The 23,113-nt window shown below is 49.9% G+C and overlaps 1 protein-coding gene across 2 annotated transcripts in view; it reads right to left on the reverse strand.

Annotated features, from left to right (window-relative positions):
- The window catches only part of HTT (huntingtin), a 123,716-nt gene that overhangs the window by 88,997 nt on the left and 11,606 nt on the right, over positions 1 to 23,113 (reverse strand). For both annotated transcript variants that reach the window (XM_024993718.2, XM_002688430.6), the window contains exons 2-8: positions 17,980 to 18,063; positions 10,481 to 10,601; positions 7,654 to 7,713; positions 7,186 to 7,265; positions 5,205 to 5,343; positions 1,088 to 1,229; positions 226 to 404 (exon numbers count right to left, since the gene is read on the reverse strand). In XM_024993718.2, the coding sequence (XP_024849486.1) occupies positions 226 to 404; positions 1,088 to 1,229; positions 5,205 to 5,343; positions 7,186 to 7,265; positions 7,654 to 7,713; positions 10,481 to 10,601; positions 17,980 to 18,063 (805 nt within the window). The remainder of the gene's footprint in view (positions 1 to 225; positions 405 to 1,087; positions 1,230 to 5,204; positions 5,344 to 7,185; positions 7,266 to 7,653; positions 7,714 to 10,480; positions 10,602 to 17,979; positions 18,064 to 23,113) is intronic.

A 23,113-nucleotide genomic window follows, 5' to 3' on the forward strand; every position in this document is an offset into this window, starting at 1 on the left:
CTTGGAAAGCTTGTAAGAACACCTTTGTTTTACTCCGCTGTCCCACCATACAAAGGTCGAGGACCTGGGGTCATGACCCAGGGTCTGAGCCAGCAGCTCCAGCTCCAGAGTGCACAGTCCTAACTCTCTGTTCTCGGTTCCGCTGCTTCTCTTCCAAAGGAGCCGAGTTTCTGAACGCTGGTCCTGTCTGCACAGGCATCGGAGTGAAGCTCGGGGGCTGCCTACCTGGACGAGCTGCTCCGTCGAGGGAGAGACTTCCATCTCTTTCCGCGTCACCCCAAAGCTGCCTTTCAGGCTTGTGTCCTTGACCTGCTGCTGCAGCAGGGGCACCAAGTACCTCAGCGCGAGCAGGACGCCGAGAATCAGGAGGGTGGGGTGCTCCCCCTCCACGGGGACCAGCAAACCTACAAAGGCAGCAGCGAGCCTGTCACAGCGGACCCGCTGCTGGGAGCCCATGGCGCCCTCTGCTAACAGGAAGAGACCCAAGAGGCACCCTGAGGCTGGGGGGACACAGATGGCACGAGCATCACTACAGAAAAGCACACGGCCTCGAGCAGAGACCCAGGGGCGCCGCTGGGGGAGACACTTGGCCCCTTGGCTCAGCAAGGCCCCGCACAGCGAGGGGAAACCAGGCAGCTCTCTTGCATCCGCTGCCCAGGTGCTGCCCGCGCCACCTGCCGGGACCGATTCCCACCACCGCCCCCAGGCGGGAGGCCTGGTCAGCAGGCCTACAGCCGTCCAGACGGCCTGTGGCTCGGGCTCCCTGCATCCAGGGCCTGCACAGAGGCCGTGAGGTGTGCGGCCTGGAAGGCCAGTCCCAGGAAGGCTCCCACCCCACCCCGCTGGCTCTCGTTGGGCCGGCGCATCCACGCTGCTGCCCCAGGGAGGAGGGCGGGGAGAGGCTTCCCCAGGCCTCACGCCACCCCCTCGGGCGCGCCTGTACACTCCCCCATCAGCCAGGCTGAAGGACCCCGTCAGGAAGCTGAGGAGGGGCTGCCTGACCGTAAAAGAATTTCAAAGGCCTATCTCGGGAAGCTGCCAGGGGCCCCCACACCCCGGGGCGAGGCACTGGCCGGTCGGGCCTCACCTAGGAGCACGCTGAGCAGCCAGCTGTAAAAGTACTGCGTCCTCCTGGAGTGCTGGCAGATGCTGACCACCGAGCCCGCTGCTGTCCGCCGCACAGTTGGGGAGCTGGACTTCAGGTTCGCGATGAAAGCCTTCAACAGAACCTGTGGAAGCCAAACCCAAGTGGGCGGAAGATGAGGCTCGGGGAAACTCAGCACATATTTCAGAGAAGCATGACCTGCTCCAAGTTCTCGCAAAGTATAAAGCATTAACCACTTGAGACTTTTCCAGAGCCAAATGGAAACCCTTCAAGTGTGGGATACCTCAGAGCTATATGTGTGTGCAGACTCTTCACTTCTTTATGAACTGCAAGGAGGGCCCTGCTTAGCATCTACGTCCCTATATCAGAGTGAAAGCCTTCATTTCTACAAAACATGTCCCCGCAAGGCCTACGGCCAGGGTCAGTGAGTTTTTACTGTTGTTTAGTTGCTGAGCTGTGTCTGACTCTTTGCAACCCCATGGACTATAGCCCGCCAGGCTCCTCTGTCTATGGGATTCTGCAGACAACAACACTGGAGTGGGTTGCCATTTCCCTCTCCAGGGGATCTTCCCGATCCAGGGATCAAACTCATGTTTCCTGCGTTGCAGGCAGATTCTTTACCACTGAGCCATGTGGGAAGCCCAGGGTGAGTGAGTAGTGCTGTGTAAAATAAATGCAATTAAAAAAAAAAATCAACAAATAATGAAGTCCAGGAGGAGAATGCCTAAATGACAGCTTGTCAACTTGCTGCTAAAGCCACTAAGAGACACTCTCAGGTCTGGAAACGTGCAATACGGCTGAACTGAGACCACACACTCAAAGTTATCTTCCTAAGAAATCAGAGAAGGAGACTTTGTTACCGTGCCTCCAAAGGACACAGTGCTATACTTCTAGCGATGGCCATTTAAGTCTTCACAAAAATATCCAAAGAATGAAAGGGGGTGACTACGCAGCTGCATGAGCTTGGTGACCATGCTACTTAAGAACACCTATCCCCATCACTCTGAGCAGTGACCTGGCCCTGTTACTGCTGGGTGCGTGCAGAGCGCGGCTGAGCAGTCAGAGATACGCAGACGCCACCGGGGAAGGTCTGCCTGTCAGCAAACCAGCACAACTTAGCAGAGCAGCATCCGACTTGTAAGCGAGCTTCTCCTAACAGTGTGGCTAACACTAACTGGCTCTCAGGGATCACTGACACTCTGTGAATTCACAGATCAGAGCTCTGGAACCAGAGAGGGGAGGACCAGACCCCCAGCCACATGACACCCCCAGGAGACCATGGCCAACAGTTTCTCCTCAGAGACAACACCTGGAGAGAAACCGCTCAACTTATTTCTGACACACTCTTAGCTCCAAACAGAGAGCATCTTAAAGAACTCCTTTCAGTGAGATCACACACATACATCATCTTGGAAACAGTAAGTCAAGACTCATTCTGACTAGTGCAAACTTCTAAGCAGAATGAAAACTAAACATTACTATGATGAGTCAGCCCACGTTGAACCTCAAGTTTGGAATAATAATAAAATTGAATCTGCGAGCTCCAGGGGGCGTTCTTGGGTCCAAATGCCACAGTCCTGAGAAAGCCTTGTAAAGGCAGCTGGTGGGAGGTCCCCGCACTGTCCTTAAAGGTCTTCTCATGAGGAGGAGGAAGCATAATAGATGGTAGGGTAAGATAGTTCCACTCTTCTAAACACCGACAGGACATGTATTTAGAGCACTTCAAAAGAAAAGAGACACAAAAACCATTCCACTTTGGAGTCAAGAGCACTTCAGGGAATGGAAACAGAAATTCAACCAAATGCGGCAGCAGAGTGTACTCAGCAGACGATGTCACTGAAAAGCACGACCGTTCCAGTCCGGCGGTACAGGGAGCTGCCAGGATCACCCGTGCCAGCGATGACAAGCTGTGCACTGCCCAGCACTTGGCACAGCTCTGCGGTGTCTGCCGAAGTGGCAACATCCACCCTCACACCCGACAGCTGCCGTTCCAGGTGTCACAACCTGTGCTCCAGGAGACCCGCACGAGCACGGCGCGGCAGCATTCGGGACATCAGCACTTCAGGCGACCCCCGGTCCAGGGTCCAGAGCAGTAAAAGGGCCGGCTGCATCACACTCACCCAAGGGAACGCTCGCAGCTCCAAAACCGCAAGATCTAGTGACACACGGCGACAGGCAAGACTCTCACAAGTTTAGTGCTGCGCAGAAGAGACCAGACTGAGAGTACATGCCCCAAGGTCCTCATGGCTACGGCTCACACGCTGCGACTTACATACTTACATACCGTAAGGTTCTCCACGGCTACAACTTAAAGACAGACCCCCTGGCATTAGACGCCAGGTCAGTGTGACCAACCCTGGAGAGGAAGGAGGGAACGCAGACAGGGAGAGGCTGGGAGAGGCCCCTGGGTGCCGCTAACGTTGCACGTGCAGACCTGGGCGGCGGCCGCAAGCACAGTCTCGCTTTGTGGCCCCTAGCTGAGGAGGCATGTGTCGCCCACGTGCTGTGTCTTCATTCCACATCAGCCAAAGAAAAGCTCGAGAGTCTCCACACCTAACACAACAGGGCTCCTGTCAGGAAGCTTCTGATCAAACCTGCTGGTCAGAACCGTGGACGTCTACCACCCAGACAACCCACAGGAACCTGGGCACAAGGTGTCACATGCATGAACTCACAGGGGTAAAAAGAACAGGACGGGGGCAACGGCAGACGAGAGGCATTCGCAAATGCGGAAGCTAGACGGCAAACAAGAGGAAACTGAGTGAGCGGTCCCCAGAGAGGTGCTCCTACACGAGCCTGTTTAGGAGCTGGGGAGAAGGACCGAAAGCCACCGCCCAAAGCAAGCCCAGCCACGGAGTGCTACGGAGAGCTCGGGTGCGGGGGCGCCAGAGACCCGTGAGCGTGGCCTGGGCGTGGGGACAGACAGCTGCATGCCGGGCTGCTCCTGGGACATGGGCACCGCTCCCCAGCTCCTGCAGAGGCGGGATCCCGGAGAGGCCGCCAGAGCAGAGGACGGACGCCAGCACCGAGAAAAGAGAGGAACTGAGGAAAAGTCTGCCTTCTGACCACTGAGACTGTCCACACAGCCCCTCTCTAGCAGTAAGCCTAGAGAGATGGGCACCCGGCAGCTGGCAAGCAGGCTTCTGCTGGGGGGCCAAGATGCTGTAAGACAGGCCCAGGGAGCCCTACCAGGCTGCTGCAGCGGCGGCTGGAGGACCCACGACGGCCAGGGGAAGAATCAGGTCCGGTCAACCAGCCTTCGTGCGCACAAGTGCAGAGACACGCTCACAGCGCCAGGAGAAGGTGTGACAAGGTGGGGAGCGCCAGAGAGTAATAAGCACACGAAAAAGAGGCAACTGCTGACTCCAGAAATAGCGAAACGCTATACAAAGAAACAAGCACAAGCACAGCACAGCCCAGGACTAGCTGTGACCGCCACTCAGGCGCAGTAACATACACACCGAACACTTACATCACTGTGGTGGAAGATGGGAGAAAGGTTAGCGCTAAACACACCTTCCCCACTGTGAAACATATACATAAAACCCCCAAAACCTGCAATGTAAGCATGTGATTTAGAAATGTAGAGGGAAGTACCCAGAGAAACTCTGGCACAGGACCGGCCCACTAAGAGGAGAAGGCCAGGACTCTTGGCAACCCTCAGGGCGTGTGCCCGGACACTCTGAACAGGACCCGAGAGAGGGGATGAAGACTGCCGGCAGGGGCGCAAACAAACAGGAGGCTGAGCGGCGCCCCGGCCGCGGGCACTCACACTCAGAGGACGCCGTCGGGGTGCCGGCTCCGCCTGCAGTTCAGGGACCGCCGCTGGCTTCAATCAGGCTAGGCAGTCAAGCCTGGACACCAAAACCAGTCTGCTCTGGCAAAATGCCTTTTGAATTTGCTTCTATAAACTGTCTCCCTGCTCAACTTTTCACCCCACAGTGAGAAGGCAGAAGGGGAAAGAGGCCCTTTGTGTGCCTTCAAGAATTCAAAGAATTATAATCCAAATTATGAAGCACTCTCAAATGCCTGTCTGTACAAAAGGGCGACTCCCACTAAGACTCATTCACACGCTTGTGGCTTGAGGCAACGCTCATACCTTAATCTCATTGTCGTTCGCAAAGTTGCCAAAAGAAGCCATAATTTTAGGGATCGCTGCCGCCAACGTCTCCTGAACAGACTCCTCAGGTCTCTTGCTTGTGCGTGTCAGGCAAGGCAACAAGTTCACCAAGTACGGCCTGCGGTGGGAGAGGAACACCTGTTACTCTTCCAAGTCTACCTTAATGAGAAACACGAGTGGTCAGCTCAGTACCTGTTAGTTTTTATATGCCAGAGTCCTTCCTGGAAAATAAACAAACCTCAGCGGGAAGACTCAGTGCAGATGAATCAATAGCTTGTTTTTAAAATTCTCTGCAGTAAATTATTACAGCTATTAAAACAGTCAGATTTTAAATTAGAAAATAACAGAAAGAAAGCACCAAGAAATGAGAATGGAGCTTTCTTAAATAGGGAGGACTGCACAGTTTTTTTCTAAGCATTCCCACTGAATAAGGCCTTGGTGAGAAGCCCCAGCCCCGAGAGAGCAGCGGGCAGTGCGGGCCTGGAGAGGAGCAGTCCCAGGACAGGCGCGCTGGGCGCAGGCAGGGCGCCCTCTAGAGGCAGAGACAGGCAGCAAGCAGCGGCTCCCCTGGCACTGCACAGGGAGGGAGACGGGCCCTCCGAGAAAGAGATGGCCCAAGGGGAGAGCATGCCAGACATCACAACAACACACGCTCAACTTTCCAGAGAAGCCAAGGGGGTCAGTGAGTCAACAGTGTCTGCGGGGACGGGGGCTCTGGGGCCAGGTCTCCCTGGGCCTTGTACGGAGTCTGGACTTATCTGAACAGCTGTGGGAAATGAGTGGCAAGTTCAAGTAAGGGAATGGCATGACCCAATCATAGATTTTAAGGTCTCTTTGGCTTCTATGTGGAAAACCTGGGATGCATTGCTTCAGACATATATTAATAAGAAGTTTCCAAACTACGGACAGTAAAGGAGCGAGGTTACATGGAGGGATTCCCCTGGTGACTGTATGTCCACATCGTGTAAGATTCGTATCACACTCTGACCCCGTGGGACAGATCTTTGGTGTCAAAGGAGAGGGTTTCTGCCACGCCACCAGTCCCGCAGGGACAGAGCCAAGGTATCCATGGACATCAGCACATCTTGCCGGTCACAGAGACGAGAAAGGAGTTAAAACGGTGGTCCTTCCTTTGGTTTTCAATCCATTAAGAAAGAGAGACACAGATGTAAAGAACAGACTTTTGGACTACATGGGAGAAGGCGAGGGTGGGATGATCTGAGAGAATCGTGTATAGCTGAAACATGTACATTACCACACGTGAAACATGTGAACAGTGCAAGCTCGGTGCGTGAAGCAGGGAGCTCAAAGCTGGTGCTCTGGGACAACCCACGGGATGGGTGGGGAGGGAGGTGGGAGTGGGGTTCAGGATGGGGGGACAGGTTCACCGTGGGTGATTCATGTCGACATGTGGCAAAAACCACTGCAACATTGTAAGGAAATTATCCTTCAATCAAAATAAACTAATGAATTAAAGAAAAAGATACAATTGTTTCAATCAGTCAAAACTTTCTTCACAGTGTCTATTTCTAACCCACGTGATAGACAAAGACAGTTTTTTGTAGTCCCTACGGTGAGCAGCAGTGAGGCGGCGCGCACTCTGCGCCCGCCGACAAGCATCTCCTCGGCAAGCCCCGGGCAGACCCCGTCAGCGGGGCTGGGCCACAGCAGGGCCCGACAGGGACGCCCTGCTGTGCTGGGACTCGGCTCCTGCGTCCCTTGGGGGAGGGTGGGCAGAAAACGAACCAATGTGAGACAGCGTTTCAGAGCCATGGCTGCTGTGAGGGAAAGGAAGCGGACATGCACTGCAGCAGGACCGGAGGAGGTGGACGGCTTCAGACAGTGGCGTCGGGGAAGACCTCCAGAGAGACGGCTTTTGAGCCGAGACGGGAAGAGGCCACGGGAGCTGGCCCCCGACCAAAACAGCAGTAACAGCGATGACCCAAAGCGTCCACTTCACCTGCATTTCTGAGGCCGGACCAGGTGAGCCAGCTCGGCAAACCTCCAGAGGGCAGCGCGCAGGCTCCGAGGGGCGCCGTTCTGAGGGAGTGAAGAGCAGAGAGTTACGCGGAGGAGCCGCAGACTGCAGGCGTCAGCAGGACCTCAAACACACAAAAGCGCCTCTCGCCGCCCGCTCCCATCTCTAGAGAAAAGGCCGTTCAAGCCTGCACCTGCTTTTGACATTTTAAGGTTTAATGGGATGAAATTATAAAGATTTTTCTCTTAAAACTACCATTTTAAGTCCCATCTCATTTAACAAATAATGAGGAGCAACTTCCTGAGGAAAAGTAAAACAACAGAGTCTACTTTACCAAACAGCATTTGTTTCCTTCTAACATTTTTACTTCTCAAGTAAAAGAAATTTTCATACACTGCTCAATACAGGGGATCAACAGACTTTCCTCAATAATGAAAAACAAAAACCTACCTTTTTAATTTCCTTATAGAGTTCTAGCTGCAACCTCGGAAGATTAGAATCCATCAAAGCCTACAAGAAAACACAAGAGATCTGCTCACGGAAGGCACAGTCTACCAGCAGTTCTGAGAGTGGCGGTGAAGGGCAGTGGAGCGGGCGTGCTGCGGTCCACGGGGCCACAGTCGCACACCACTGGGCGACTGAACGCAGCAACAGAGCAGCTCTAAAGAAATCCAAAGGGCAACTAAAAGTTCAATTTGGACGCAAAGGAGAATATAATAGCAACTAAATTGAAGACTTGTTCATTAAGAAAGAAGTATATGTATGCAGGCAGCTACCAACTAGACACAGGTCATTCACTATAATATTTAAAAAGGAAGGAAAAGAATGTTCATTACAATCGAATACTACATAATATCAAAATTAAATGGCAGATAGTTCAAATTCACTCTAAAGCTCTTATGTTCAATTAAAGTACATCCTTTAATCATTTTTAATCATTAAAGCACATTCTTTAATCATCATTTTTTATGATGATCCAACATAAGCAATGCCCTGGAGTCTGCAGAGCCAGCGGGGCAGGAGGCAGATACCCAAGGTCAAAGCCCTGATTCTGGCATGGGGACACTCCTCTCCACGCAGAAGCTGCATCCTTCCCAAAGGTCTGGTCCTCCCATGATGCACGGGTGCTCCCCACCTCAGGGCCCCAGCGACACACGAATCTGCTGGAACCACAAGCTCCTCAGAGCCCTACCCCTGTTGCTCGATTACAAGTCAAACCAAAAAACAGCCACACGGGCAACTTCAACCCAGCAATAATGGCTGATGGCAACCACCAGTAGGGACAGAGTCCATGCTGGAGATGGCTCCAAAGACGGAAAGGCCTCTGTGCCCCACTCTCAGCCCTGAGAGCCCGCTCCTCCGAAACGGCAGTGCCAACAGCCTGGTCACAAGAAGCGAGGAAGACGTAATGAAGCTGGAAGAAGCTAGGGGAGACGTACCCAAGCCTCCACAAAAAGCCCTCTGCCTTTCCTATGATATAAGCATGTGACATCTGTAGACCAACTGGTCTTTGCAAAGCTCACAGAGGCTCAGCGAGCTTGAAAATCAAAACAGGGTCACATTCTGGGAGGTTCTGAATAATGCCTCGGATATTTTAAAATTCTAACGCTACTGTTTCAGTTTGTACTACAATCCCCTAAACAAGCACATCAAAACAGACAAGTATATAGTAAAACACTGCTTGGCCAGTAAAACTAAAAGGCATATCCGAGTTTTGTTTCACTTTATAAATGTTTTATAAGCTAATGTCAAATGTATTTTATTACAAGAGAAAAGTACACTCCAAAGCTGTGAAACACCAGTGAATAGGCGCTCACAGTCACCGGCGATGCTAATATGCCCCCGACCCTCCCTGCTCCTGTCCCCACCCCGACACCGGGGACACAAGCCGCCAGGGCCAGCCCGTGACAGTCCCACCCCTGCTCCTCACTCGAACCCCAGCACCTCCTACTGGTTCAGGGGCCCCCTCTCTTCCCTGGACACTTAGCCTCCCTCCGGATTCCGGGCACACAGCCTCTCTCCTGTCCAAGGCAGGCTACAAGGCACCACCAGGCTACTTGAACTACCTGGTTGCAAATCTTCGAGAGCTCTTCCCTTTCTTCATTCTCTACCAAATAAAGTACAAACCCCTTGAACTGATCCTCAACATCTCCCGTTCTCTGGCAGAGTCCCCCTCCCCTGTGAGTCTGCAAGGGTAAAGAAGGTCCTATGGGACGTCCCTAGAGCACGCCTTGCTCCCACTGCAGTGGGGCACGGGTTCAAGTGGGGCACGGGTTCGATCCCTGGTTGGGGAAACCAAGACTGCGCATGCCGCACAGCAAGCCAAAAAAAGAGAAGGTCCTAAATCTTTTCATTCACCTAATTGCCACCACCTCCAGGGAGCCTCCTCTGCCTCCCCAGACAGAAATCACCTCCGCCTCTAGACTGCAGTGATGAGCTGCCAACATCTCCCAGAACTCAGAGCTTACACCATGCATTCAGCCATTTCCGTACAAACATGCTTCCCATCTGAGACTGCATTATCTGAAGGCAGGAGCACACTGTCAGCGGAACCCCCAGGATGGCTGGGGATACAAACCAGGAGAAGGGCAGAATGAGAAAAACAAGGGCCGTTTTCCAAGGCAGTAAGAATTATGAAAGAAGCACTTCATCTTCAATAACATCAAAAAACAGGAAAAGGGAAAAGTAGATTAAAGCTACAGGGATCTCAGACTCTGCACCGGGAAAGCCTGAGCAAAGAGGACAGGCGTTTCCCGCGCTCCTCACCTCACCTCCCACCCAGGCGGCTCTGGCTTTCTGGCTTCACCAACTTTTTCTGGGAACTCCTATCTCCTATCTCAAACCAACTCCAGCCAGAATGCCAGCCAAGCGACCAGAGAAGGCACATCCTTCCCTGTGAACAGTCCTGCCTGACCCAGGACTTGGGGGACAAAGACACCAACAGCAGACCCCACCGTCCGTCCCCTTGCCGTCTCGGGGCCTCGCAGTTTCTCAGCAGCGTGACACTCGGTCCAAGGGTCCCCAGTGGTCACCGTCAGCGCCCATCCCTGACCTACGCCCCGCGCAGGCATGAGAGGAAACCCGTGCCCTCTGAGTGGGCAGGTACAGGCAGCACCCTGGCAGACACTAGAGTGCCTCCAAACCACACACTATTAGATTAAAAAGTGCAGCCGCCCTACAGGACCCTGCTGCTCAGAAGAGAAGAACGCCAATTTACGGTTTCTCCTCTTAGCCATAGTGACCGCATCTCAGAGAACACCGTCCAGAGGGCTCTTACTTTTATGACCTTGTTGAGGCATTCGTCAGCCACCATCCTGACATCTGACTCCGCGTCGTCACTGCACAGCAGAAAAAGTTCCATAGCGATGCCCAAAAGTTTCTGAAATTCTGGAGAATTTCTAAGTGAAAACAGAAGAAAGACTGTCACAGCCAAGAGAAGACATGACGATGAAACGCAGTTAAGTTTCTGGTATCCTATGTGGGGTTCTGGAACAGAAAAAGGATGTTAGACATACAAGTAAAATTCATTTTAATAATATATTTCATTTAACCCAATGTATCAAAAATATTACTTCAACATGTAATCAACATGAAGAAATTAGTGTGCTATAGAACAATCTTTTTTACCGCACATCTGAATTCAGACACAAAATTTTCATCAGAAATATTGTATTTGGGGGCTTCCGTGGTGGTCCAGTGGTTGAGTCGCCTGCCAATGCAGGGGACACGAGTTCGCTCCCTGGTGTGGGAAGACTGGGAGGCTCCCACATGCTGCAGGGACAGCTAAGCCCAGGCACCACAATACTGAGCCTGAGCACTGCAACAAGAGCAGCCCGCGCACCACAGCCGGACGGGCCCCGCCTGCTGCAACAAGAGAAAGCCCGAGAAGGAAGGGAGACCCAGCACGGCCAAAAATAAGTAATTAAGTAATCTTTAAAAAAGAGAGAGAGAAGGAGACAGAAATACTTGTTCAGAGATTCCATAAAATTCACAGCTGAAAAAGTAGGCTTACTTGTAACTAGGAGATAACCTGGAGCTCTGACGCACAGCTTAGTGACTGCAGTCAGCAATACTGCATTTTAAACTTCACAGTTGCTAAGAGAGTAGCTCTTTACTGCTCTCAACACACAAAAAGGAATGCCAACGACACGACAGAGGTGCTGGCTGCCGCGGCGCATCATACAAGCGAACCAAACCAGACTCACGGTGTCGTGCGCCCATCCTACCCCAATTTTTAAAAAAGAAAAAAAGTACGTTTATACACTACTTCTAACCATGCTCTTTAAGACACTCTCCAATAACTAAATCAGGGGACAGGGGAGCCTGGCGTGCTGCAGTCCATGGGGTCACAAAGAGTCAGACGACTTAGCGATTGAACAACAAAATAAGTGACAAGGACAGGGTTTGCCTTCCTGCCTAAAGCAGTTGATAATGGATAAAACGCATGTAACTGTGGTTTCAAGGCATCAGGTACTAGGCATCTCTGGATAAATGGAGAGCTAACGCGACGAGCCTCAGGATTTCCCCAGATGACTGCCTGGAAGAGGTTTCCCAGTGAGGACATGAAGAGGGGGACCCGGGAGAGCCCACGGCTGCTGAGACGGGGAGACAGAGCTGATGGCCTCAGGAGGCAGGGTGGCTGGGTCCACTGGGGGATGACCAGAGAGGGGCGAGCTGCACAGAGAGACCCCGAGATGCGCGGAGCCCTCAGGTCTCAGCTGAGTCTTGCTGCAGAAAGTGGCCTGGGGCTGCGGGTAGAGTCAGCTGAAGGGGCTGGAGGGAGCAGGTGCTGAAACTCCAAGTGCGGGAAAAGCTCCTGCTTTTCCAGCTAGAGGGGAAACCTCATCCTTCTGGCGCCTTGGGTCGGCTGCTCAGAAGGCTTTGCCTTCACAACAGAGCTGACTAAGCTCAGCCCTAGGTGAGACGCTATTTTGATCCTGCCTGCAGGCAGAACCCAGGACGGCCCTAGTCCTTCAGAGCAACACAGCTGCATTCCGGGGCAAGCTTCAGGAACGTCAGAATTGCAAAGTGTATAGCACCCAAAAAGATAGAAGTTATAAGGTCTGGCATCTGATCAGAAATGGTCAGGAATGCTTCCCAAGAAGCAGGGAAACATGACCAACAGTGAGACAAATAACTGAAGCTGACCCAAACGATATTTAATCCAGAAGGCAGAAACAGAGAAAAGGGCAATTAAAGAGCATATGTGCCAAACAGGGAAGTCACAGCACAGTGGCAGATTGCAGATTCAAACCTAGCTTTAGGGACTTTTCTGGTGGTTCGTTGATTAAGAATCTGCCTTCTAATGTAGGGGACATGGGTTCAACCCCTGGTCAGGAAGCTAGGATCCCACGTGTTGCAGGACAGCTAAGCCCTGTGTGCTGCAGCTGAGACCCGCTGAAGCCAAAAAAATAAAAAATAAACCTAGTTATATCAATAATGACATGAAATGTAGAAGATTTTTCTGATCAAATGAGAAAACCCAATATTTGCTGCCATAAGAAATACATTTTAAATGTAAAGATTCACATAGGTTAACAGTAAGACAATGGAAAGAGGTTCATCATGTTGGCCCTGAACAGATGGAAGCTGATATTACCATCAAGTGAAAGTGAAAGTTGCTCAGTCGTGTCTTTGCAACCCCAGAGCCTGGCGGGGCCCGCAAGCTCGGAGCTGGGAGGAGCGTCCCCATGGTGGCCTTGGGCTATGAAAGGCGAACTAGGAAGCGTGGAGATGCGCCCATTCTGTGGGATATGATGAACCTGTCGTTGTTCAGTCGCTCAGTCACGTCTGACTCTTTGTGACCCCATGGACTGTGGCATGCCAGGCTCCCCTGTCCTCCACTCTCTCCCAGAGTTTGCTCAAACTCATGTCCATTGAGTCGGTGATGCCATCTAACCATCTTAGTCAGAAGCAAAAATCCTTCGTAATTTTTAAATTTAATTTTTATATTATTATTATACCATCTATTCACAGATCTATAAATCATCTTTAATAAAGTTAACTAATACTTCTTTCCATAAACGTACCGAGTGTTTCAATCCCCCTGCAGGTAAGCTATGAAGATTCTCTTTCACTGTTTCATGGGCTGACCAGCACTACACCAGCGTCACTGGACACTCTCCTAAGGAGAAACCCCCAAATCGAAATGCCTCAATCAAACAGGCCAAACTGTCTTTCCTTTTGTTTAATATTTATTTATTTGGCTGTGCAGGGTCTCAGCTGCGGCACACGGGATCTAGTTCCCTGACCAGGAATTGAACCTGGGCCCCCTGCATCAGCAGCACAAAGTCTTAGCCCCTGGACCGCCAGTGAAATCCCCCAAGTTGCCTTTTAAAAAAGTTGTATCATCTCTGAAAAAATCCTGAGTATTTTTTAATGTCTGCAAATTTAACAAGTAAAAAAGCAATGTTCTGATTTTTGTTTTAGCCTCATTCCAGTGATTGCTAGTAAATCTGAACACACACACACTCACACTCACACACACTCACTCTCACACACTCACACACACATGTGAATCTAAGCCAACATTCCATCAATTCCATTGGGAATTATCAAGAAACAAACTAAGCATAAGGCATGAGGCACTCAGAATGGAAAAGGTCTATTTTCTGGGTCCATAAGCTTTCAGTGTGAGGTGCTGCTTCCTGAGACCCGGATGCTGGAAGTCAGGTGAGCGCAGCTGTGCTAGGGCAGCAGCAGGCCCCGGGGGTCTGCCAGGCGTTCAAACAAGACTAAGGCAGTGTGCAGGACAGCATGCACCACCAGGGGACGGGTTTCTGCCTCGCAGGAGCTCACGGGCACTTTCACGCAGCTCTCGGCAGCGTCTCACAGGTGTCGCTCCTCCCACAAGAGCCCTGAACACTGCGTTTACACATCAAAGACGAGGCCACAGGGACTCCGAGAAGTGAGCCTTGTCTGAAGCCACCTGGCTTATACGGAGTGGAGACAGAATCCAAACCTTTTCCCCTACTTTTCATTAGTACTATTCTCTACAGTTCAGTTCAGTTCAGTCGCTCAGTCGTGTCCGACTCTTCGCGACTCCATGAATCGCAGCATGCTAGGCCTCCCTGTCCATCACCAACTCCCGGAGTTCACTCAGACTCACGTCCATCGAGTCAGTGATGCCATCCAGCCATCTCATCCTCTGTCGTCCCCTTCTCCTCCTGCCCCCAATCCCTCCCAGCATCAGAGTCTTTTCCAATGACTCAACTCTTCGCATGAGGTGGCCAAAGTACTGGAGTTTCAGCTTTAGCATCATTCCTTCCAAAGAAATCCCAGGGCTGATCTCCTTCAGAATGGACTGGTTGGATCTCCTTGCAGTCCAAGGGACTCTCAAGAGTCTTCTCCAACACCACAGTTCAAAAGCATCAATTCTTCAGCACTCAGCTTTCTTCACAGTTCAACTCTCACATCCATACATGACCAGTGGAAAAACCATAGCCTTGACTAGATGAACCTTTGTAGGCAAAGTAATGTCTCTGCTTTTCAATATGCTATCTAGGTTGGTCATAACTTTTCTTCCAAGGAGTAAGCGTCTTTTAATTTCATGGCTGCAGTCACCATCTGCAGTGATTCTGGAGCCCCCAAAAATAAAGTCTGACACTGTTTCCACTGTTGCCCCATCTATTTCCCATGAAGTGATGGGACCAGATGCCATGATATTCGTTTTCTGAATGTTGAGCTTTAAGCCAACTTTTTCACTCTCCTCTTTCACCTTCATCAAGAGGCTTTTTAGTTCCTCTTCACTTTCTGCCATAAGGGTGGTGTCATCTGCATATCTGAGGTTATTGATATATCCCTTGGCAGTCTTGATTCCAGCTTGTGTTTCTTCCAGCCCAGCGTTTCTCATGATGTACTCTGCATAGAAGTTAAATAAGCAGGGTGACAATATACAGCCTTGATGTACTCCTTTTCCTATTTGGAACCAGTCTGTTGTTCAGTGTCCAGTTCTAACTGTTGCTTCCTGACCTGCATACAAATTTCTCAAGAGGCAGGTCAGGTGGTCTGGTATTCCCATCTCTCAGAATTTTCCACAGTTTATTGTGATCCACACAGTCAAAGGCTTTGGCATAGTCAATAAAGCAGAAATAGATGTTTTTCTGGAACTCTCTTGCTTTTCCCATGATCCAGCAGATGTTGGCAATTTGGTCTCTGGTTCCTCTGCCTTTTCTAAAACTAGCTTGAATATCTGGAAGTTCACAGTTCACGTATTGCTGAAGCCTGGCTTGGAGAATTTTGAGCATTACTTTACTAGCGTGTGAGATGAGTGCATTTGTGCGGTAGTTTGAGCATTCTTTGGCATTGCCTTTCTTTGGGATTGGAATGAAAACTGACCTTTTCCAGTCCTGTGGCCACTGCTGAGTTTTCCAAATTTGCTGGCATATCTAATGCAGCACTTTCACAGCATCATCTTTCAGGATCTGAAATAGCTCAACTGGAATTCTATCACCTCCACTAGCTTTGTTCGTAGTGATGCTTTCTAAGGCCCACTTGACTTCACATTCCAGGATATCTGGCTCTAGGTGAGTGATCACACCATCGTGATTATCTGGGTCGTGAAGATCTTTTTTGTACAGTTCTTCTGTGTATTCTTGCCACCTCTTCTTAATATCTTCTGCTTCTGTTAGGTCCAAACCATTTCTGTCCTTTATTGAGCCCATCTTTGCATGAAATGTTCCCTTGGTATCTCTAATTTTCTTGAAGAGATCTCTAGTCTTTCCCATTCTGTTGTTTTCCTCTATTTCTTTGCATTGATTGCTGAGGAAGGCTTTCTTATCTCTTTTTGCTATTCTTTGGAACTCTGCATTCAGATGCTTATATCTTTCCTTTTCTCCTTTGCTTTTCACTTCTCTTCTTTTCACAGCTATTTGTAAGCCCTCCCCAGACAGCCATTTTGCTTTTTTGCATTTCTTTCCCATGGGAATGGTCTTGATCCCTGTCTCCTGTACAATGTCACGAACCTCATTCCATAGTTCATCAGGCACTCTATCTATCAGATCTAGGCCCTTAAATCTATTTCTCACTTCCACTGTATAATCATAAGGGATTTGATTTAGGTCATACCTGAATGGTCTAGTGGTTTTCCCTACTTTCTTCAATTTCAGTCTGAATTTGGTAATAAGGAGTTCATGATCTGAGCCACAGTCAGCTCCTGGTCTTGTTTTTGTTGACTGTATAGAGCTTCTCCATCTTTGGCTGCAAAGAATATAATCAATCTGATTTCAGTGTTGACCATCTGGTGATGTCCATGTGTAGAGTCTTCTCTTGTGTTGTTGGAAGAGGGTGTTTGCTATGACCAGTGCATTTTCTTGGCAAAACTCTATTAGTCTTTGCCCTGCTTCATTCCGTATTCCAAGGCCAAATTTGCCTGTTACTCCAGGTGTTTCTTGACTTCCTACTTTTGCATTCCAGTCCCCTATAATGAAAAGGACATCTTTTTTGGGTGTTAGTTCTAAAAGGTCTTGTAGGTCTTCATAGAACCATTCAACTTCAGCTTCTTCAGCGTTACTGGTTGGGCACAGACTTGGATTACTGTGATATTGAATGGTTTGCCTTGGAAACGAACAGAGATCATTGTGTCGTTTTTGAGACTGCATCCAAGTACTGCATTTCGAACTTTTTTGTTGACCATGATGGCTACTCCATTTCTTCTGAGGGATTCCTGCCTGCAGTAGTAGATATAATGGTCATCTAAGTTAAATTCACCCATTCCAGTCCATTTTAGTTTGCTGATTTGTAGAATGTCAACGTTCACTCTTGCCATCTCTTGTTTGACCACTTCCAATTTGCCTTGATTCATGGACTTGACATTCCAGGCTCCTATGCAATATTGCTCTACAATAGCATACTAACTCAGAATTTTTGTATTTTTATTTTCAGCACATATTGTCACTTCGTTTCTTCCCACAATATTTCTACAAATTAGATAAAAACAGTAATCGTACACTGTCTTTCATTGAGTTCAACTAAAATGAAATACTCTACATGAAATCACTTCGAAAGTATAAAATACAAGTGGCAAGGTGCCACTAACAATAAATGAATCACCAAATTTCTGTCAGTACAAAAACCAAGGTAATTATTCTTAGAGGTTTTTCTAAGAGATTACAAAGAGCCCTTCCCAACAGGAGAATAACATGAATGATTTACTCCCAGAGAAGTATTTCACATGTCCCATCTGAGTAATGGAGTTCAGAAGCCATAAGCACATCTGTGCCCTACTCACTCATTCAAAGACAGGCTTAAAATATCTACCACCCACAGACACGAGGAACAGTACTCAGAAAAAAAGACAGACAATCAAAAGCAAGGAGAATAAGGAGAATCAGCAAATAAGCTATACAAGAAGGTGCTGCCTGCTCACCCCAGAGGAACGACCGAGCCAGGGAGGTGGGCCTCCGGTCAAGGCTCATGACCCCACCGTCCCAAAGCTGTGATGAGCAGGGAGCACCCCTACAGGGCGGACAGGGCAGAGCGCCGAAGAAAAACCACCAGGAGACCCTGGTAATCGGGCAGGCTCCTGTTCCTACCACCGTTACTAAGAAAAATACAAACATGCTGTTCGGTTATCCTAATGGTTACAACAACATGGTGTACGACTACAAGAAGTATTACTCAGCACAGTGTCTGGAAATCCTCTGCATCCACGGCCAGAAGGGGGAGGGGTCCCGTAAAGGTTTCCAAACAACTGGGGCAACGGAGAACCTTCTAGCCCGTTCAGAATGAAAACACGGAAGTGTTCTATTTTCACTAGCAAGTTGGAAGTGCAGTTACCTGAGAGACTGAGCAACTATGTTCTCACAGATGGTCAGACAGTGGTGCACACGGTCTTTCTTGGTGGCTGAGAGCTCCTTCTTTCTAAAAGAGGGAAAAAAAGAGCAAAGGCAGTTAGTGTTGTCCACTCCATCAGTTTCTACGTGGCATTCACCATTCATTCATTCAACACAGCTTCCTGACTCCAAGGAGTAAACCCAGGCACCCCGAGCTGGGGCAAGGTGCCCTGAGGTCAGAGAGGTGGGGGTGGGCCGATCCCTGGGTCCCCTATAGGACCGGGCTCCACAGAAGAGCCAGGGGCGCCACTAACACGCCTGCCTTCTCCGCTGTAGCAGAAGAAGCTGCAGGGCCAACAGGGCTCGCCCAGGATCGCGCGGACAGAGGGAGCCCATGCCTCCTCTACGCAGCAGCCCCGTGCAAAACCACACGGCCTCACACGATTAAGTATCAGAGAATGCATTAACACAATGGCTAATTGCTCCTATGACCCCAGATGGCTACAAACAAGTACCCTGCCCAGAGCCTTTCTCAAAAGCCTCCTAGTAAGATTTTTCAGCCCAAAGTTTAAAAAGGAGACGAACAGACTGGTCAAGAAAATGAGATAAAAGATGTCTGCTTCTCACCCAAACCTGTGACTTCAGCGGTCTCTGAGGTATGCACCAGAGAAATACAAAAGACAGGGATGATCCAGAGAGGAAGCGGAAAATAAATCAGGCTTGATGACCACATCCAAAAAAGGATCTGAGTGTCTGACAGCTACCAGGACATGGTACTAACTGGAGACACTGAGACCAGAAGACTAGTATGTTTTTGAGGGAATTCAACAAAGAGCCAAAGAAATTAAAATACTAACTGACCAACACCTCCGTTTAATCCCTAATGCAACCTCAGGCTCCGAAAAAGAACACATGAAGGAACAGACTCTTCCAACTGTGCAAACCAAGAAAGACACATCCTCACGAGGCACTTCAGACGTGGCCAGGGAAGAGCATGAACAAGGAGAGTCTCCAAAGCGAAAAGTCAGGGTCCAGGAGAAGGAAAGACAGGCCCGGATAAGAGGCCAAGTCCGTGGCGTGCGGAGAGGGGCTCCCACGACCCAGCCAGTAAGTCTCTGACCACGTGGACAGGTGACCACGTCCCCCACCGGTTTCCTTCCTAAAAGAGACTCGCTGATGAGCTGTGTTGTGGGCCGCTCTTCACCCACCAAAACCTCGTGCTTCCCTTCTCAGACACAAGCTTCCTGCTGAGGAGTCCCCCGGACCGGCTTCCCCGCAGCAGGCAGAGACAAGTGACTGTTCTCGCCGACAAAATGGGAACCGAGCAGCGGCTGGAGCTTCCGCCCTGGCTTGCCTAGGGCACCACCCCTCCTTTTAGCTCCCCACCTGGAACAGACACTTCTAACACCCGGCTCTTGAACATACAGACAAAGACAACAAGCAGGCTGCAGGGTGGCAGGATGGAGGGAGCCCGGCTCCCAAGTGACCGCAGGAGGCAGAGACCCCCACGCCCGCCCTCTGGAGTCACGCACTTCAACAGTGCGGGGACAGAGACAAGCCAGATGTCCCAGTGGGCAAAGAGCGCAGCGGAGCGATGGAACACTGCCTGGTGGCGAAGAAGCAAACGCTGACACGCACAAGGATGAAGCTCAACGCACCCGCTTCAAGGCACAGAGGGACGATTCAACTTATGCCGCACGATCTTTGCCTTTAAGGGAAAGTAAACTGATCTGAAATTTACCAGGGCCTGGCAGGGGAGGAGAGCACACTAAAAAAGGTGCTGATGAGTGAACTGAGTCCAAAATCGGGAAAGGAGCACGTCAAGACTGTATACTGTCACCCTGCTTATTTAGCTCCTATGCAGAGTACACCATGTGAAATACCAGGCTGGATGAAGCACAAACTGGAATCAAGATTGCTAGGAAAAATATAAATAACCTCAGATATGCAGATGACACCAACCTAATGGCAGAAAGTGAAGAGGAACTAAAGAGCCTTGTGATGAAGGTGAAAGGAGAGAGTGAAAAGCTGGTTTGAAACTCAACATTCAGAAAACTAAGATCATGGCATCCAGTCCCATCACTTCATGGCAAATAGATGGGGAGAAGATGGAAACAGTGACAGACTTTATTTTCTTGGGCTCCAAAATCACTGTAGACAGTGACTGCAGCCACGAAATTAAAAGATGCTTGGTCCTTGGAAGAAAAGCTATAACCAACCTAGACAGCATATTAACAAGCAGAGACATTCCTTTACCAACAAAGGTCCATCTAGTCAAGGCTATGGTTTTTCCAGCGGGCAGGTATGGATGTGAAAGCTGGACCATAAAGAAGGATGAGCACCGAAGAACTGATGCTTTTTAACTGTGGTGTTGGAGAAGACTCTTGAGAGTCCCTTGGACTGCAAGGGGATCAAACCAGTCCATCCTAAAGGAGATCAACTCTGAATATTCATCGGAAGGACTGATGCTGAAGCTGCCTTTTCATACTGTCCATGGGGTTCTCAAGGCAGGAATGCTGAAGTGGTTTTCCATTCCCTTCTCCAGTGGATCACATTTGTCAGAACTCTCCACCGTGACCTGTCCGTCTCGGGTGGCCCCACACGGCATGGCTCACAGTTTCACTGAGTTAGACAAGGCTGTGGGTCATGTGATCAGACTGGTTAGTTTTCTGTGATTGTGGTTTTCATTCTGTCTGCCCTTTGATGGAAGCTTCCTGATGGGAGAGACTCAGGAAAGATTGGGAAAGACTGGGGGCAGGAGGAGAAGGGGAAGGCAGAGGATGAAATGTTTGGATGGCATCAATGACTCGATGGACATGGGTTTGAGCAAACAAACTCTGGGAGATCGGGAAGGGCAGGGAAGCCTGGGGTGCTGCAGTCCATGGGGTTGCAATGAGTCAGACATGACTGAGGGAGTGAACAACAGCAACTATATGTGTGTGTGTGTTTGTGTGTGTGTGTGCGCGCGCGCCCGCGCGTATGTATATATTATACCTCAATTTGAAAAAGAAAGTACTATGAGAGCTTAAATGCTCTCTTCTTTGAGCCACCACATTAAAGTCTCGACTACGGCAGCTCGCCTAGTTGAAGACCTTAAGTCATCAACAAACTTAAAGAACACTGACCTCTCCCAATACGTTAGGAGGCAAACTAACTCTCTTCTCCATGGCTCCTTTCCAAAGTGAAAATCCGCCAAAAGCCTTGAATGGGCCGCATCCACACCCTGGTCTCCCAGCTCCACAGGCAGCGGCCCCTCTGTGGGCAGCCTCTCACCCTGGGCTCTGAAACAGCTCCTGGGGGACAGCAGCCAGAAACAGCTGACAAACGCTGAACTGAGCGCACCTCGCTGCTTATGGCTGTCACGGCAGAAAAGTGATCCACACAAACTCAAGTTTAAAAGAACTGTGTCTCTCTCCTCATACGTGGACTGGGCCACAAGAATACAGGTAACAAAAAATGACACAGCTTTCTGAACCCACTGCCTGATTTCCTTAAGACCCATGTGTTAAAACTGGAGCAAAATTTATGAAACGAGAGAAAAACCGAAGACCGAGTACTAACCTCACCCACCAAAATAAAAGTTCATTCCTGCGTTGTCTGCTTCCATCTAGCTCCTCCTCTGAGCTCCCTGTGGGGATAGAGATAAAGAAGTGTGTGTGTGTGTGTGTGTGTGTGTGTGTGTGTGTGTGTGTCTTGTCCGACTCTTTGCAACCCCATGGACTGTAGCCGCCAAGTTCCTTTGTCCATGGGGTTTTCCAGACAAGAATACTGGAGCAGACAGCCGTTCCATCTCCAGGGGATCTTCCTGACCCGGGGATCAAACCTGCATCTCCCTCTCTTGCATTACAGGTGGATTCTTTATTGCTGAGCCATTGCGAAAGCCTCCCCTATTCCCTCACAGCTCCTGCCCCAGCCCCTGTCATGAGCCGGCACCTGGATCACTCTCTTTGGAAGTAACCGTTCCCACGATTACCTCTCCAGGGATGACAGACTCCCTGAGAGCAAGGGCCACATCGTGACTCTCACAGGCACTCAGCACCTACACTGGAGAGGAGTTTCACAGACAACAAAGGAGTGGACGACCCCATGGACTCAGTCCACAAGATTCTCCAGGCCAGAACACTGGAGTGGGCAGCTGTTCCCTTCTCCAGGGGATCTTCCCAACCCAGGGATCGAACCCAGGTCTCCCGCACTGCAGGCAGATTCTTTACCAGCTCGGCCACAGGGAAGCCCAAAGAGTAGGTTAAATGCACAGTAAAACTGACTCAAAAGTCTTGAGTCGGTCTTACAAACAGGACTCGGAAGATAACTGATAATTACGTTAAACTGGAGTTCCAAAACCAAGAGGTGGGAAGAGAAGTAGAAACAGCAAAGCTTAAAAAAAGACCACGAGGAGCAGTCCCACAGGACCGAGCTCGAGCAGCTTGTGGAGTCTGAGCTGCAGCCCACAGGTGTGACCAAGACGTCAGTGACCGCCCGCCTGTGACCCTAACTGTCACAACTTTCCTGCCAGAAAGAGTGAGTACACGTCCCATCACGGTCAGCTACGAAGAAAGCACACGTTTCAGATCTCTTCGAACTCATCCAAAATCACTTCCCAGCAATCCACACAGATTTGAGGGGGAAAACATTTGCTCTGATTGAATTCTAGTCTTTTCTGCACTCAACAGGTAGTTCTAAAATAATAAAATCCTTCAGGTAGATAGATGGACGGTCTTCAGTGGTTACTGATCTTATATTAAAATTCAAACAATAATTACTAGGTGGTGCTAGTGGTAAAGAATCCGCCTATTAACGCAGGAGAAGCAAGAGGTGTGGTCTGATCCCTGGGGAGAGAAGATCCCCTGGAGGAGGAAATGACAACCACTCCAGTATTTTCGCCTAGATAACTCCATGGACAGAGGAGCCTGGGGGGCTACAGTCCGTGGGGTCACGAAGAGTCGGACACAACTGAGCGCGCACGGACGCACCTATCTTGGGTGAGGAGCATAAAAACAAACCATCTGATTGCTACATAAAGAATTATCCAACAAAATTGCCTTTTATCACACTGAAGAATACCCACATTTTAAAGTGGATATTTTAAAGTCTGAAGACCAGACTTCATCCTCAGACACCCCAACATAGAGACGTTAGCC

This window comes from Bos taurus, chromosome 6, assembly GCF_002263795.3.
Source record: "Bos taurus isolate L1 Dominette 01449 registration number 42190680 breed Hereford chromosome 6, ARS-UCD2.0, whole genome shotgun sequence".
Taxonomy (NCBI): Eukaryota; Metazoa; Chordata; class Mammalia; order Artiodactyla; family Bovidae; genus Bos; species Bos taurus.